Source organism: Aspergillus niger (genome assembly GCF_000002855.4).
Source record: "Aspergillus niger supercontig An15".
Taxonomy (NCBI): Eukaryota; Fungi; Ascomycota; class Eurotiomycetes; order Eurotiales; family Aspergillaceae; genus Aspergillus; species Aspergillus niger.
In genome coordinates, this window is record NT_166530.1 from 72,929 (window position 1) to 86,743 (window position 13,815).

The window sequence follows — 13,815 nt, forward strand, 5'->3', positions numbered from 1 at the left end:
GTGAAACCATTCACCTCCAATATAGCTAGGTATGAACCCTGCAGCGCGCAAATGCGGAGAGGAAGAAATAAGTAGATCGTCGTTGCAGTAGTTCAGTCCAGCTGCTCCCGTCATTCTGGAAGAACCGAAGCGCGTCCCCACCAAAAGTCGCCCGGCATCAACTTTCCCAGCCGCAGTGGCTTGACGTCGTCAACCATCCCCGATTCAGGCCTGTCGAACTTGTTGCGGTCGCTTTATTTCGCTTTCGCCCTCTTATACTATTTTGTGGGCTGTCTCGTTATACCAATCCATCGTGTTCACTGTATCCCCGACCTCTTGACAGTCGCCCCTGGTGATTCATCCGTTCTGAAGATGACCTCACGTATCGACAAGACAATTGCTCGACAACGAGAGAAGTGAGCCAACACCACCTTGCTGCTTGTGCCGAGCAGCTCTCTGATGTCTACAATGATTTCCCAAAAGAAAACGATAACTGACGCATCTTGTCTTCTTGAAGGATCGCTTCTGGTGCTTACTATGAAGCTCACCAGCAACTGCGGGTCATCGCTGCCCGGTATATTAAGCAAGCGAACTACGATGCGGCGGCAGAGCTTCTTGCCGGCGGGGCCACCGCTCTACTGAAAGCTGGATCTCAGCAGGGTGCTTCTGCCAGTGGCGGCGATTTGGCTATCATGTTGGTGGTTGAGGTCTACACAAAGGCGGGGTGGGAGATTACTGGAGGAAATGACGATGCAGAGGGGCGGGCTCGGAAGAGTGAGTGCTTGCCTATGCCATCTTATATATTGCCGCGCCCGCTTGCGGATGTCATACGGTGCTTTCTAGAACTGATCGGGCTGACCGAGGGCTCCCTCTATCTACAGAGCGCTTAATCGAGCTTCTGCACGAATTTCCCCCCGAAGAGCCTACCCGGAGAAGGTTTATCCAGGAGATTATCGGCTGGAGTGGCAGGTTTGGACCCTTAGAACGCGGCGACCCTGAGTTGCATCATGCCGCTGGATCGGTATACGCGGAAGGTATGCAGACCCATAATGATTCTGATTTCGAGGGCGACTTCATAACAGTTGTCTCTAGACCACGAACCCTATGACGCGGAAAAGCATCTCATCTTCGGTACCTCGGAATCAGCTGAGACTCTGGCCAAACTTGAGTTCGAGTGGTACACCCATGACGAACCGCACACTGCCGCAATCTACGCCTCTCGCGCGGTATTCCCCTATCTCTTGATCGGAAACCTTCGCAGCGCCAACAAAGCGTTCCTTATTTTCACGTCAAAGCTTTCCTCCACAAACCCCTCACTCGGCGTGCAAGATGTCAGTAGCGCTAGCTCTGACGTACGCGTCTTCCCCGCGCTGCCCTTGCTGAACTTCATCAGCATGCTGCTCCTTACCATTCAGCGCGGTAGTTCGGATTTGTTTAAACAGTTGACGGCGCATTATGCATCCCATATCAAAGACGTCGGAATTTGGGATGACGCACTGTCTCAGATAGGCGAGCAATATTTCGCAATCAAGGTCCCAAGACAGAGCAACCCGCTACTGGATATGATGGGAAGCATGTTGTTTGGTGGCGGTCAGGATGGTGCTGGTGCTGGTGCTCGGATGGCACCTCAGGGCAGAGGAGGATCGAAGAGGGTGGAAGCGCCTCCGACGAGTATGGAGCTCGATTAGAGGAATTTCTGGGGAATTTGACCATGTAGAAGAACGCAGTCTGAACGCATCATCCATCATGCATCGTAATTAGTATAGACCATATCGCAAACGAATCTCTTAGGCCCTCGAGTCGACTTCAGCCTCGTACATCCAGTTATCTTCCTCCAGGGCGGCGACCTTATTGCGAAGGCTCTGGTGTATACGATTAAGAATTTCTATAGACATCAGCCGAATCGCATCGCGACATAAATCTTCGAGTGTAGTTGAGGCTTACCGGCTGGCTCGATACTCATTTGTCTGTTTCGATTTCGATACATCATCTCAACTAGGTTTGCCTCCATCTCTAATTCCTCATTAGTTCGCCTGACTCGGGCGCTCGGGGCCAGAGTCTCGACTTACTTTCCTTCTCCTGCGCAGTTAAATTGTCCCCTGCTGCACCAGCACCATCCCCGGCACCCACACTTTCTATACCCTCCATTTCCTCACCATCTTCACCAACCAAGGGGGGGAGTACAGGGACATCAAGCTTGTAGCTGCCGTTCTTGTCCTTAACCACGATTTCCCCGTTGTCGATAGATCCGGAGCTCAAAGATGTAGATGCATCAGACGACGCGGACTGCAGCAGTTGTGACGATAGACCAGAGGGTCCGTTGCTACTTTTGCCCTGTGCAGAGGAACCTGCGGGGCCAGTTGAGCCAGCGCGTTTGCTAATGTGGTGGTGGAAGAGATTGCGGCGGACAGAGGTTGTTCCCATTGCGAGGGCGTGAGGCTAGACAGGTATAGGAATAACGGGTCTAATTAAGCAATAAGTATAGAGTGTAAGAATGACTTGAAGCCGGTTAGCAATGCTTTTTGAGCGACAAGGCCCAGGTAAAACTGGTGTGGGTAGTCGTGAGGTCGGTGTTGTAGCAACTGAAGGGACTGGGTAAATGAATTAGAAAAGAATTGGCAGAGAAAAACTGTTCGACGTAAAAGGGTGGATGAGCATAATAATTGCTGGTCTGGAACTACATCCAACGGCTATGAAGCGTGAATACAGAGAACCCTGGATTAGCATTGAGGTGAAGTTGTAAGGCGGGATTCCGAAAGCATCACCAAAACCCAGCTGTCAACTGGCTGCCTCTGAGATCGCATGTGTGCTGAGCAAACTAAAGCCGGTTTTTCTAGACCTGGCTCATTAATAGTACAAATGGTTATTGTTTCCATTATCCTTTCGTAATAATGCATTTCTTTGGAATCGTGCAGGAGGCCCGTCGATTTTGGCTCCATCACCGGCGAACAATAACTACCCTTTTGGGCCAAATCTATGCCGACGCGTCTCCGCCTCGACTTTCGCGTCTCCCGCTTCTTCAGTTCCAACCCATCACCAGCGCTTTGTTCTTACTCTCGGTCTAGCACACAACAGAACCATTCAGCCTGAGCTAACATATAATTTGCATCAAGTTATCATTCGCTATGGTTCAAGCCGAATCCTCAGCCAGTGCCTCTCGTAATGGCCTCAAGGCGCATACGGCCGGCGCCCCTCCTGACTATGAACTGCCCTGGTACGTACAGCAGGTCCCAGCACTAAAGCCAGCTTAGGATGTCGAGTCTGATTGCCAAATTTAAACAATAGGGTAGAGAAATATCGCCCGGTATATCTCGATGATATTGTTGGAAACACAGAAACAGTTGAGCGCTTGAAGATCATCGCTAAGGATGGAAACATGCCGCACGTTATCATCTCGGGCATGCCCGGTATTGGAAAGACTACTTCGATCTTGTGCTTGGCGAGACAGCTACTGGGAGACGCATATAAGGAGGCGGTTCTGGAGCTCAATGCTAGTGATGAAAGAGGTACATCTACCCCACTTGGAGAGGGAGACGAGAGACGGCTTTAATCTAATATGCTCCAGGTATCGACGTGGTACGGAACCGGATCAAAGGCTTTGCGCAGAAGAAGGTCACTTTGCCGCCTGGTCGTCATAAGCTTGTCATCCTTGATGAGGCAGATAGGTACGTACTAGACAGTGAGCTACATTACCTTTCCTGGATGCTCACGGTGGTATAGTATGACATCAGGTGCCCAGCAAGCTTTGCGGCGTACAATGGAGATTTACTCGTCGACTACACGGTTCGCGTTCGCCTGTAATCAGTCAAATAAAATCATCGAGCCGATTCAGTCGCGATGCGCTATCCTACGTTATGCTCGGTTGACCGATGCGCAAATTGTCAAGCGTCTGAAACAAGTATGCGATGCTGAGAAAGTGGAACATAACGAAGAGGGCATTGCCGCCCTGGTATTCAGTGCTGAGGGAGATATGCGTCAGGCTATCAACAACTTGCAGAGTACATGGTCGGGTTTCGGTTTCGTCAGTGGGGACAACGTCTTCAGGGTGGTCGACAGCCCGCACCCGATCAAGGTCCAGGCAATGATCAAGGCCTGCTGGGAAGGCAAGGTTGATGCGGCGTTGGAGACACTGAATGAATTGTGGTATGTACACAGTGCAGTCTGCCAATTTTATGTTTGTGGACTCGTCCTGACCGTATTTCTAGGGAATTGGGGTATTCCTCCCATGATATCATCAGTACCATGTTCCGTGTCACCAAGACAATTCCCACTCTGTCAGAACATTCGAAGTTGGAATTCATCCGGGAGATTGGTTTTACGCACATGCGCATTCTAGACGGCGTGCAGTCACTGCTGCAGCTTAGCGGCTGCGTTGCGAAGCTTTGCAGGATCAACATGAAGCCGCAGCTCTTTGAGCCGCCGAAGAATTGAGATGAAAAACGAAAGTGTAAGTTAGATGCAGGCATAACTTGGAGTTTTGGGGCGTTTATAAAGCAAGGCTATACCAAGCCCTGGGGTATTTAGCATATGATTTCAACACTTTCTTTGATTTTCAAGTTATTGTTGTTAGAGACTCCAGGTATCGTTTATAAGATTCAGTTCATACATTGTAAAGCATGCATGCTGGAGACTACGCAACTCGAGGCCAGCTCGACAGTCTAGTCTCACTTCCTTGCTGGCATGGGAGCAGAAGGCATTCTAGCGCCCTCCGGCGGCTTGTTCTTGCTCTTGAAGTCATCGCACATCTGCTCAAAAGTGACCCATTCCACGCCCTCGTGCTTGTTTATGTATTCAATGATTCTAGAGCCTATCAGCAAGCCCTCCACACAAAACAGTTCTAACCAGACAAGCACCCAACTTACCTCTCATGCATAAGAAGGACATGCGGACGGCCCGACACATCAGGATGAATAGTCATAGGGAAGACAAACTCATCGTACTCGCGATAGAAGTAGTCGAAATGATCCTGTCAGATCATCAGTTACATCAAAGGCCCCAAGAACCAACGCGTCAACCTCCAAGACGAACTCACCTTCCAAAGATCCTCAACATCCTTAGGATTCACCCAGCCATGACTATTCGGCGCGGACTTGATAAACATCATAGGCGGCAAATCATCAATATACCAGTTGCCGGGGATCTCCACGAGCCCCGTATCCTGGCCCCTAACCAGCGGCTTCATCCAAGTCTCCGCCTTCTGGGAATAATCAATTTTAGTCCATGTATCGCCCGTCCTCAACCAATACATCTGACAATCATGATGAGACATGGAATGATCATATTCAATTCCATAGGAGAGCAACAAATCGGCCATCTCCTTACTGGTTTCCCACCATGGCGCAACGATACCCCGCGGCGGCTTGCCCGTGAAATCGTACAGCATGTGATAGGTCTTATCGAGAATGTCCCGTTGCTGCTCAAGGGTCATGTCGGAGGGGTTTTCGTGCGTGTAGCCATGCAGGCCGATTTCGTGGCCGGCGTCTCGTACCATGGCGCATTCTTCGGGAAAGGTCTCGAGTGAGTGGCCTGGGATGAAGAAGGTGGCTTTGATGTTGTATTTGGAGAAGAGTTTGAGAAGGCGTGTGGTGCCGATGTGGCCGGCCCAGAGTCCTGGAGGATGTGAGTGAGTGTACTACTACTAATAAGTAATACTACTGCTGCTACCCGTTGGTATGGACAGGGCGAAGTATATAGAAAGAAAGTGTGTTTGTTCTGTTCGGTGTTTGGACTTTTAGTACTTACCTCGACTAATATCGTTGGAACTGTCCTCGCCGCCGTAGGATCCTAGCCAGCCGGCGACAGCGTCAATGTCGACGCCGTAACTGACGAGAACGCGCTTCTTGCCCATGTTGATGTTTATTTGTGTTGGGGGAAATGGGGTTTGATCTGGGACAATGTGGCAGGGTTCTTTGTCGGATATGTAAATAGGTTGAATGAGACGTGGGCAGTACAAGTCTACAGGTTTAACCGAGGAGTAACTCTTTTCCCCCCAACCTTGGTCATTGATTTTTCTTTTATATAGTCGATCAGTGAGGGGGGGGCCGATGAGGGGGGAACCTCGATAATTCGGTCATCTGAGATAAATGATCGGAGGGGAGGAGATAAGGCGCGATAACCGACATGGAGAGAGCCGGTGCTACAGCAATGGAGAACCTTATCAGTATGCATATGCTACTCGACTCGTTACTACTGAGTATTATTATCTAGTAGATACTACAGGCTCGCAAATGTAAGGATACGGTCTAGTCTTACTATTAGCTATCTTGATAGTTACTAGTTGCCCTGGACTGAATCACAGTATATTGGCTTACTCCAACAGTGACGCCTCCACTTCTGGCAGAACTCCAACGGCCCGGTTGGAGTAAGTCGTGTGGAAAAGTGGGGGTTGCGCTCGGGGCGATGGAGATAGCCAACTAGTATACCTAGTAGACTAGATAGACACACACACCCCAGAAATGGACTATTGAGCTATGCTCTAGTAGATGCCGTACACTAGCTGCGCCAGATCTTCTCAATGGCAGTCGCTGCTCCTAGGACCTTCTCCTCTTCTAGCTTCTTGCCGATGATTTGAACATTAATTGGATGACCGTTCATGGCCTTCGCATCGTACAGCCCCCAATTCCATGCGTCCAGTTCGTTCCTGGGTTGATAGTCTGCTGGCAGTGCGTCCACTTCAGCCCGCACCTGATCCACTGGGAATGTAACAGCAGAGTAGTCAAGGAAATTCCAGATTTTGGTATACCCAACCCACCGCAGTGTTCGGTGGGGAATAGCAGGATGGGGCGTTGTCGGGGCCAGGAGTACATCAATGGGTTTCCCAGAGGGAGAGCGTGTTGCGTTCCATTTATCCAAGTATTTCTTTTGCAGTGCAGCTTTCTTCCTGTTGAGCTGCCAGTACTCGTAGACGGAAATGGCCTTCCCGCGATTTACCAATGCTTCCACGTGGGGAATATAAGGCTCCCCACCAGCTTCCACATCGCGGCGGATGTCTTCCCCCCCATCCACTGTGTAGAAAGTGTCCATGAGTTGGATATATTCTAGATGATCGGAAGCATCCCAGACGACTAGCTCGTGGCCTTGCGCTTCTAGTCTTGCGGAAAGATCCCGAAGCGCTCTCTCGATGGGAGGATGAACCTTCACAACTCCGTCATCCAAAATAAGCCCAATTACCATAGGCCGGTTCTGAACCTCCTCGTATGCGCTCTCATTCCAGAGTAGCGGGGTACATTTGGGGTCTAACTGCCACGGCTGTGCATTAGCAATCAGTCGGCTTACATAGCAGAGAGACGATAGATCTCGTGCCATGGGACCAACAGATGAGGGAACATGCTCTTGCCCCTCGGTAGACACCGGTACGCCATGGTACGGAAGTCTACTGCTCTATATGGTTTGTCAGTCAGGTCCTTTTACCTTATCAGAGCTAGGAAGGTGGTTAGACTTACCGTAGGCTTCAGGCTATACAGGCCCATGTGACTTTGTGGGATTCTCACACTGCCACCGATGTCTGTACCATACCCCAGGATAGAGCCGTGCAATGCCAATAGAACAGCCTCTCCTCCAGTGGAACCTCCTGGCGTGAACTCAGGGTTCCGTGGGTTGACGGTCAGACCCCAAAGTGGATTGTCTGTTTCAGCCCACTAAGTTATAGATTTAGAATCTCGACCCTCTATCAGCGAGCTAGGCGGATACAAACCATTATGCTCTGTGGTAGGTTGGTCTTCGCCAGTACGATAGCACCCATATCTTTCAGCATCTGCACTAGAACTGCATCTTCTGTAGCGGGAGCAAAAGAGCGGCCCACGTATCCAAGTGTGGTGTCAACACCCTTGACATTGAACTGATCTTTTACTGTGACTGGAATGCCGTGGAGTGGTCCCTTGACTTGACCGGTTCGTTGAAAAGTATGGTCGAGTTGCCGGGCCTGTTCCAAGGCATCTTCGAACACAATTTCCGTGAGACAGTTGGTCTGTGGAGCCAGACCTATTAGTGCTGATCTACAGAAATCTTTCGATGATGAATTTGCTCACCAACTGATGGGCTACCACAGCCCTGAGGACAGAAGAGTCAGTCAGGAATGGAAATGAAGGTAGTTAGGGCGATTCAATTTATATATAGTACCTTCTAATAAAAGCCAATGTCGTCTGCTCAGCTGTATATTTGCCCGATTTCAGGCATTCGAAGAGCCTGGGCACGCTGTCGATGTCAGTGATCTCCTGGATTACAGGGTCTTCTTGAATACGCGTGCGCTCTTGGACAGAGAGCAGCTGGGGTGCACGCCGGTCGATATCGTTGACTTGATATGGCTTTAGGAGCTGGTTCCGTAGAGCACGCTTTTGGGAAACAATTTGCTCCCACGGCTGAACACTTCCCATTGTGGCAAAGATATTTCAAGATGGTTATCTTATCGAAGCATAAATGGGGTTAAGATGTCCTATTTCCGTTGTCACTTTCGTCACTTTCGTCACTTTCTCCCTAGTATATATATGTGGATGAATGTGAGTGCTATCAGCAGTTGATGTCCACACCAGAACTCATCTGCTAGTGCGGGCCCTAAAATAAATGGGAGTCATTAAATAGTAATCTGGCAGCTCTCGGAGGAGATACGCAAAGCCAGCTAGTGAGAGACCGGTGGTATCAGTTGAAGGTGGGGTTAACTACGGATCAAGGGTCAATGTTAGCGAAGTCAGGCATTCGTGCGGAGTAATCGCTCGAATCCAGTCATGATAAGAACAACGACCCCATCGCTAGTAGTAGACTAGATCGATCCTAATAGAGAGGAGTAGATTGCGTTTGGATTGAACCTTGGCTAGTCAGGCACGCCGAAGTAATCCCGGTGGATCGCTGATCAACCGGCGAATGTTTTCCTGGGGAGGCTGTCCAAGCGGAACTTGTTGATGTTGTGGCGATGGCTCAACCATTGAATCCATCCCCACACTTAATTTGATGTGTAAACTGTAAAGAATATAAACTCAAAAAGAGGCGTCTGGGGAAACATCCTTCGAGAATACTAGGTTTGGGGGGAAGATTGAGCCGTCAAGAGAGGGAGGGTGAAAAAGGATTGGATTAGGTTGGAGTGGGGGAAATCTCCACCAGGGTCAATCCACCGTCAGTCCACAGGCCACACGCCGGCCAGCTTTTCCCTTCGAATTCCCCGTTTCTCCTCACAGCTTGCCGACGCTTTCCATCACTGGCTGCGAGCTCCGAGGCGTGTTGGCGAACAATTTCGACCTGTTCACGACAATGCTTATGACTCGTGAGATGCATTGTTCGATGTCCCTTTATTTGCTTCTCGATTACTAAGTTCTTTCTCCCAATTTGGCCTCAATCTGAGGACATGCCACCATGAATCCCCCCAATTCTGGTGCCGCTGCAACATCAGCGATGACCGGTGCCATCCGCACCGATTCCCGAAAGAAGTCCTCCGGCGCAATTGCGAAACGTGCGTGCGACCAATGCAAGTTCCGCAAGATCAAGGCAAGTAATATAGTAGATTCCTACGGCCCTCTTTCCGATCCGGGGTCCCCCTGTCTGCTTTTTCTCTTTCTTTTCCAGAAACCCCCGAGGTCCACCCGTGTTTACTATCTTTCCGAGCCTGGCCAACCGAGCTAATCGCCTCCGTAACTGCAGTGTAGTCTATCCCAACCATGCCGGGCATGTGTTTCCATGGGCTTTGAATGCACCTTTTTCCAGCCGCAGAAGAAACGTGGTCCTACTGGACAGTGAGTCTGAAGATCCTGCCTGCCCTTGAGTTGCTTATTTTCATGTTTGTTAATCTGACCATTCTGTTGCGTATCCAAAGCCGTGTGTCTCAGATCCGGCAGCAACAGACCAACTTACCGGCTTTGAATAGCTCACAGAGCCAAGTAGCTTCCAATCCCTTACCAGGCGCTTTTGCCGCCTATCAGACGGAGTCACCATCCCGAGGAGACGGGAACTCCAATCCCGTACATCCAATCCAGGATGCCGCACACTGGCCTATGCATAATGAGGCCTCCTCGGTACCCGTTGAGCTTTCTCATCCTCAACCACCAGCCCCAATTGCACCTAATTGGAGTTCTGGGGCCTCCCAAATTGAAACTCATAGTAATAGTGGCGTCAGCTGGAATGAGCGCAATGATGTCGAATACTGGCTGCCGGATACACTGGATGCTCAGGTACCCGTATTCGATTTCCCGGGCAGTAATATCTACCTGAAAGCCTCGCTTCCATCTATTATACAAACAGACGCTGCTCCTGCAGGTCTACAGTCACACCCAGCGGAGGCAGCAAGTGTACCCATGTCGGGGCCCAATGTCCTCCACCCGCCGCCAAATGAGACAAACACGCTCTGGCCCTCATCCATTGTGGAAGCGAATATGATACCGTGGATTGACGTCTATTTTGATCGTTTGCATCCAACATTACCGGTGCTAAACCGTTCATCACTGTTTATCCGAATGCTGTCCCAGGAACACCGCAGAAACCCGCAATTTGGTGCAATGCTTCTCGCATTGTGCGCATTTTCCCTTACCCAACCGATCGAGATAGCCGAGCGACCGACGTCTTCTTCTCGAGCTAACCAAGCTCGGTCCATGATGAACGAAGCGACCAAAATGCGAAGCTGCTCGGATTTCGGGGAACACCCAACAGTTGAAGCGGTCCTTACCAGTTTCTTCCTGTTTGGGTGCTTGTTTGGCAGCAACCAGCATAATGCCGCATGGCTCCGCCTGAGGGAGGCTCTTGATCTTGCTGCTACAATGGGCTTGAACAACCCGGATTCGTATCGAGATTTGCCCAGCGACGAAAAGGGACAACGCTTACGGACTTATCTGGTTCTGTCAATCACGGAGAGGTATTATACATATGGTTCGGGCCACCTTAAGATAGTCACTAACTAGCAATTCTTACAGAGCTTATGCATTACAGCGCAGACATCCCATCACCTTCTGGGGTCGACCGGGTTTCAGCATGCGGCCTGTTCATGACTTCATTCACACTGCCACCCATAGTCTGGTGTCTGGCGTCATTGTCCATAACGAAAAGGATGCTGAAGGAATGATGGGCCTCGCCCGTCTGATGGAACTTTTTGATGCCATTGACGAGGATGTTATCGATTGCTGGAACCAAAGATGCAACATCAACGCTGGCTACTGCGAGAAGCTCACGGAAGCCAAGGCTTTATCCATTCATCAGAATCTCAGCCGAGTTAGCGAGTCGGAACGATATAAAGGCTACGACTGGTTCGAGCGCTCCAAGTCAACCCTCGGCGATAATCAGGGAAACCGCCCGGCAATAGGTCTACGAGAAACCCAATGTGCAGACGTCTTTATCACGAAAAAGTGGCTTCAGAATCGCATTTGGGTGCTCTGTTCCACTCATGGGCTGCTGCGGCCTGCATCTGAACACCATGAGCTTGGTCTCCACTACGCTGTTTCTGTTGCAAAAGAGACGCTTGACATCTGTCGATCCTTGCGGCTGAGCTCCATGGAGGCACACGGAATTGGACTTGTATGTGCTATGTTGAATCCTCTTCCATCAAATTAGCTAACCAAGTAGGCTGAGAAGTTGTACGACATTGCAGTCGGCGCCATTAGTGTCTTGTTCAATGTCCAGATGCCTCTCGCGAAAGGCACCACATTGGCATCACCCGCCAGAGCCATGCCCAACCCTCAGATACCGATGGCTGGTAGTCAAATAGTCTCCAAAACTCTAACGGAAGATTTTCTTTTACTGTTGAACAGTCTGCGGGGTGGAAACCATCCTTTCATGGAAAGGTATCGAACACTATTGAGCTCATTGGACGGCACTGGTCATGCCTGGGGCTCTCAATAGTATGAGCTTGCATACTGCCGGCATGCATGCCTTCTCTAGGATATCCTAAAATTCTCTTTCTTCTTCTGTGTTCTTACTTTATATTTGGCGTTCTGGTTTTATCACGAAGTGGTCCAGGAAACTGTTACCCTATCCTCTTGTTCTGGTCTAAGCGTACTCGGTACAATAGAAGGTCACCACACCACGCTATGGCATCGAAAACGGCCAGGCTGTAGTGCACTATCGAATACAATGCCATAGGATTAAGTGTTACAACTTCGTATATCTCACATAGATGACAGCACTGACAGATCAAGCTGGCTTTCATTTTCAGCTTGCTGCTATGGAGGCTTTGGAGACTTGGGAATTAGAGCCAGTGGCCTTCTCGAGTGAAGACCAATATTGCCTCCATTTCCGTGCAGGAATATTGGCATCATACATTGCGTCGATTTCCACAAACTTGCGGCCTTTGGTCTCTGGGATGAAAAAATAGGCGAAGACCAGAATGCACGCCATGCAGCCGGCGAATACAAGATAGGTCTTTGGCCCCAGATTTGCTGCATCAGGCGCTGTTAGCTGGGGCACCACTAGAGTTGTGATCACAGCGGTTGCTTGGGCACAAGCAATGGTGTAAGCCATGGTGTGGTGACGAAGTTTAGGAGTAGCCATCTCCGAGGGCAGCAGCGTTGATAATGGTGAGAAGGAGGACGCCCAGAAGAAATTGAACGCAAAGGACAAGGCCGCGATTGCTATGGCTGATTGGCGGTTTCCCTTGTTGAACGCCAGACCACCAGCGGCAAGGTCGATGATGAAGAGGACACTCATGCCCGTCAATGCGGTAGGACGGCGGCCAGCCCGGTCCAACATGAACGGCGCAGCGATTGTACCCGCAAGGGTGCAACAAGAAGCTATCACGGTTAATGTGAATGGGTCTCCGATGCCAATCCCGGACAGGAAGACCGTGCTGTATGTCGTTGAAAGGATGATGCCTGAAATCTGGTTCAGAGAGTAGAAAGAACCGGCAGTCAGGGTGCGCTGAAGGTGCTTCTTGGAGAAAATTTCCCAAAAGGACACCTTCACGTCAGAAGCGTGCCCTTCGGAAAGTTCCATATCTCGGAGCTCCTCGTCGACTCGCTGTTCACTGCAACGGCGCAGTCTTCGCAAGTTGCTGCGAGCCGCTTCCAACCTGCCTCTAGAAACAAGCCATTGCGGGCTCTCGGGCAAAGGCAAGGTCCAAATGAGCAGCAAAGCAGGAAGGACACACTGGACTGTCAAGGGAATCCTGTACGAGCTCGGCCCTGTCAAGCTGTGAGTGCATAACACCACAATGGTGCCCAGGACACCCGCTACTAGGGTCAGAATATTTATCAACGATACACTTCTTCCTCTCATAGAGGCAGGGACGACCTGCCAAACGGTGAGTGAGGTTTCTTGAGACTCTAGAGCACCGACATGCACACCTCTGCTAGATACAAGGGAGCCGTGCCATTGGCAATCCCCGTAGCGATTCCGTTGATAAATCGACCAGAAACGAACGCACCCAAGTTTGGAGCCAGTACCTGAAGCAAGCTGCCGCCGATGGAGATTATATATGCAATCAACAAGGGGTACTTCCGGCCCAACCTCGAATTCAGCGGAGAGGCAGCTAAGCCTCCCAGAATCGAACCTATTAGAGGAACAGAAAACAATATGCTCTGATTACGAGCCGTCAAGACCAGTTTCCCTGTAAGTGGCTCGGGTCCTTGATATTTGTCGACCTGCTCATGCTGTTAGCCCAATGGAACCATCCTATGACGCTGCCTCACCAAGGGTTCATTGACACTTACAAATGGCCCCAATGCAGCCACAGGTGAAATTATCTTGTCATCAAAACCGAACACCAATGAAGCTGAGCCGAAAGCGGCGCAGGTCAGAAGCAGAAAGAAGTTGACTGTACGCTCCTTAGACGAGGTTCTGCTGTCTGAGGCGAAATCGACATGCTGTACATGGCTGACATCTTTCATGGTATCAGGGGGATGGGTGTTTGAATCATTGGCCATCGCGACT

The 13,815-nt window shown here is 50.3% G+C and overlaps 7 protein-coding genes across 7 annotated transcripts; 3 read left to right on the forward strand and 4 right to left on the reverse strand.

Moving 5' to 3' along the window:
• Window positions 1-351: 351 nt before the first annotated feature.
• An15g00250 (uncharacterized protein) lies at window positions 352-1,667 on the forward strand (the record flags this gene model as incomplete). Its single annotated transcript, XM_001396527.1, has 4 exons — window positions 352-395; window positions 497-753; window positions 861-1,013; window positions 1,072-1,667. 4 exons carry the CDS (start codon window positions 352-354, stop codon window positions 1,665-1,667), a joined length of 1,050 nt encoding a protein of 349 aa, XP_001396564.1.
• Window positions 1,668-1,766: 99 nt separating this feature from the next.
• Window positions 1,767-2,403, reverse strand: An15g00260 (hypothetical protein; the record flags this gene model as incomplete). The annotated part of the gene is made up of 2 exons (XM_059744422.1): window positions 1,767-1,864; window positions 2,049-2,403. 2 exons carry the CDS (start codon window positions 2,401-2,403, stop codon window positions 1,767-1,769), a joined length of 453 nt encoding a protein of 150 aa, XP_059602405.1.
• A 701-nt stretch (window positions 2,404-3,104) lies between these two features.
• On the forward strand, window positions 3,105-4,410 carry An15g00270 (uncharacterized protein; the record flags this gene model as incomplete). The annotated part of the gene is made up of 5 exons (XM_001396529.1): window positions 3,105-3,193; window positions 3,265-3,485; window positions 3,545-3,644; window positions 3,700-4,122; window positions 4,185-4,410. The coding sequence occupies 5 exons, from the start codon at window positions 3,105-3,107 to the stop codon at window positions 4,408-4,410; spliced, it is 1,059 nt and encodes a 352-aa protein (XP_001396566.1).
• A 233-nt stretch (window positions 4,411-4,643) lies between these two features.
• An15g00280 (uncharacterized protein) lies at window positions 4,644-5,827 on the reverse strand (the record flags this gene model as incomplete). Its single annotated transcript, XM_001396530.1, has 4 exons — window positions 4,644-4,779; window positions 4,842-4,945; window positions 5,012-5,589; window positions 5,722-5,827. The coding sequence occupies 4 exons, from the start codon at window positions 5,825-5,827 to the stop codon at window positions 4,644-4,646; spliced, it is 924 nt and encodes a 307-aa protein (XP_001396567.1).
• Window positions 5,828-6,471: 644 nt separating this feature from the next.
• Window positions 6,472-8,351, reverse strand: An15g00290 (uncharacterized protein; the record flags this gene model as incomplete). Its single annotated transcript, XM_059744423.1, has 5 exons — window positions 6,472-7,359; window positions 7,422-7,603; window positions 7,669-7,945; window positions 8,007-8,028; window positions 8,098-8,351. 5 exons carry the CDS (start codon window positions 8,349-8,351, stop codon window positions 6,472-6,474), a joined length of 1,623 nt encoding a protein of 540 aa, XP_059602406.1.
• A 970-nt stretch (window positions 8,352-9,321) lies between these two features.
• Window positions 9,322-11,790, forward strand: An15g00300 (uncharacterized protein; the record flags this gene model as incomplete). Its single annotated transcript, XM_059744424.1, has 4 exons — window positions 9,322-9,418; window positions 9,670-10,810; window positions 10,869-11,466; window positions 11,515-11,790. 4 exons carry the CDS (start codon window positions 9,322-9,324, stop codon window positions 11,788-11,790), a joined length of 2,112 nt encoding a protein of 703 aa, XP_059602407.1.
• A 309-nt stretch (window positions 11,791-12,099) lies between these two features.
• An15g00310 (uncharacterized protein) lies at window positions 12,100-13,808 on the reverse strand (the record flags this gene model as incomplete). Its single annotated transcript, XM_001396533.1, has 3 exons — window positions 12,100-13,176; window positions 13,230-13,526; window positions 13,596-13,808. The coding sequence occupies 3 exons, from the start codon at window positions 13,806-13,808 to the stop codon at window positions 12,100-12,102; spliced, it is 1,587 nt and encodes a 528-aa protein (XP_001396570.1).
• Window positions 13,809-13,815: the final 7 nt, after the last annotated feature.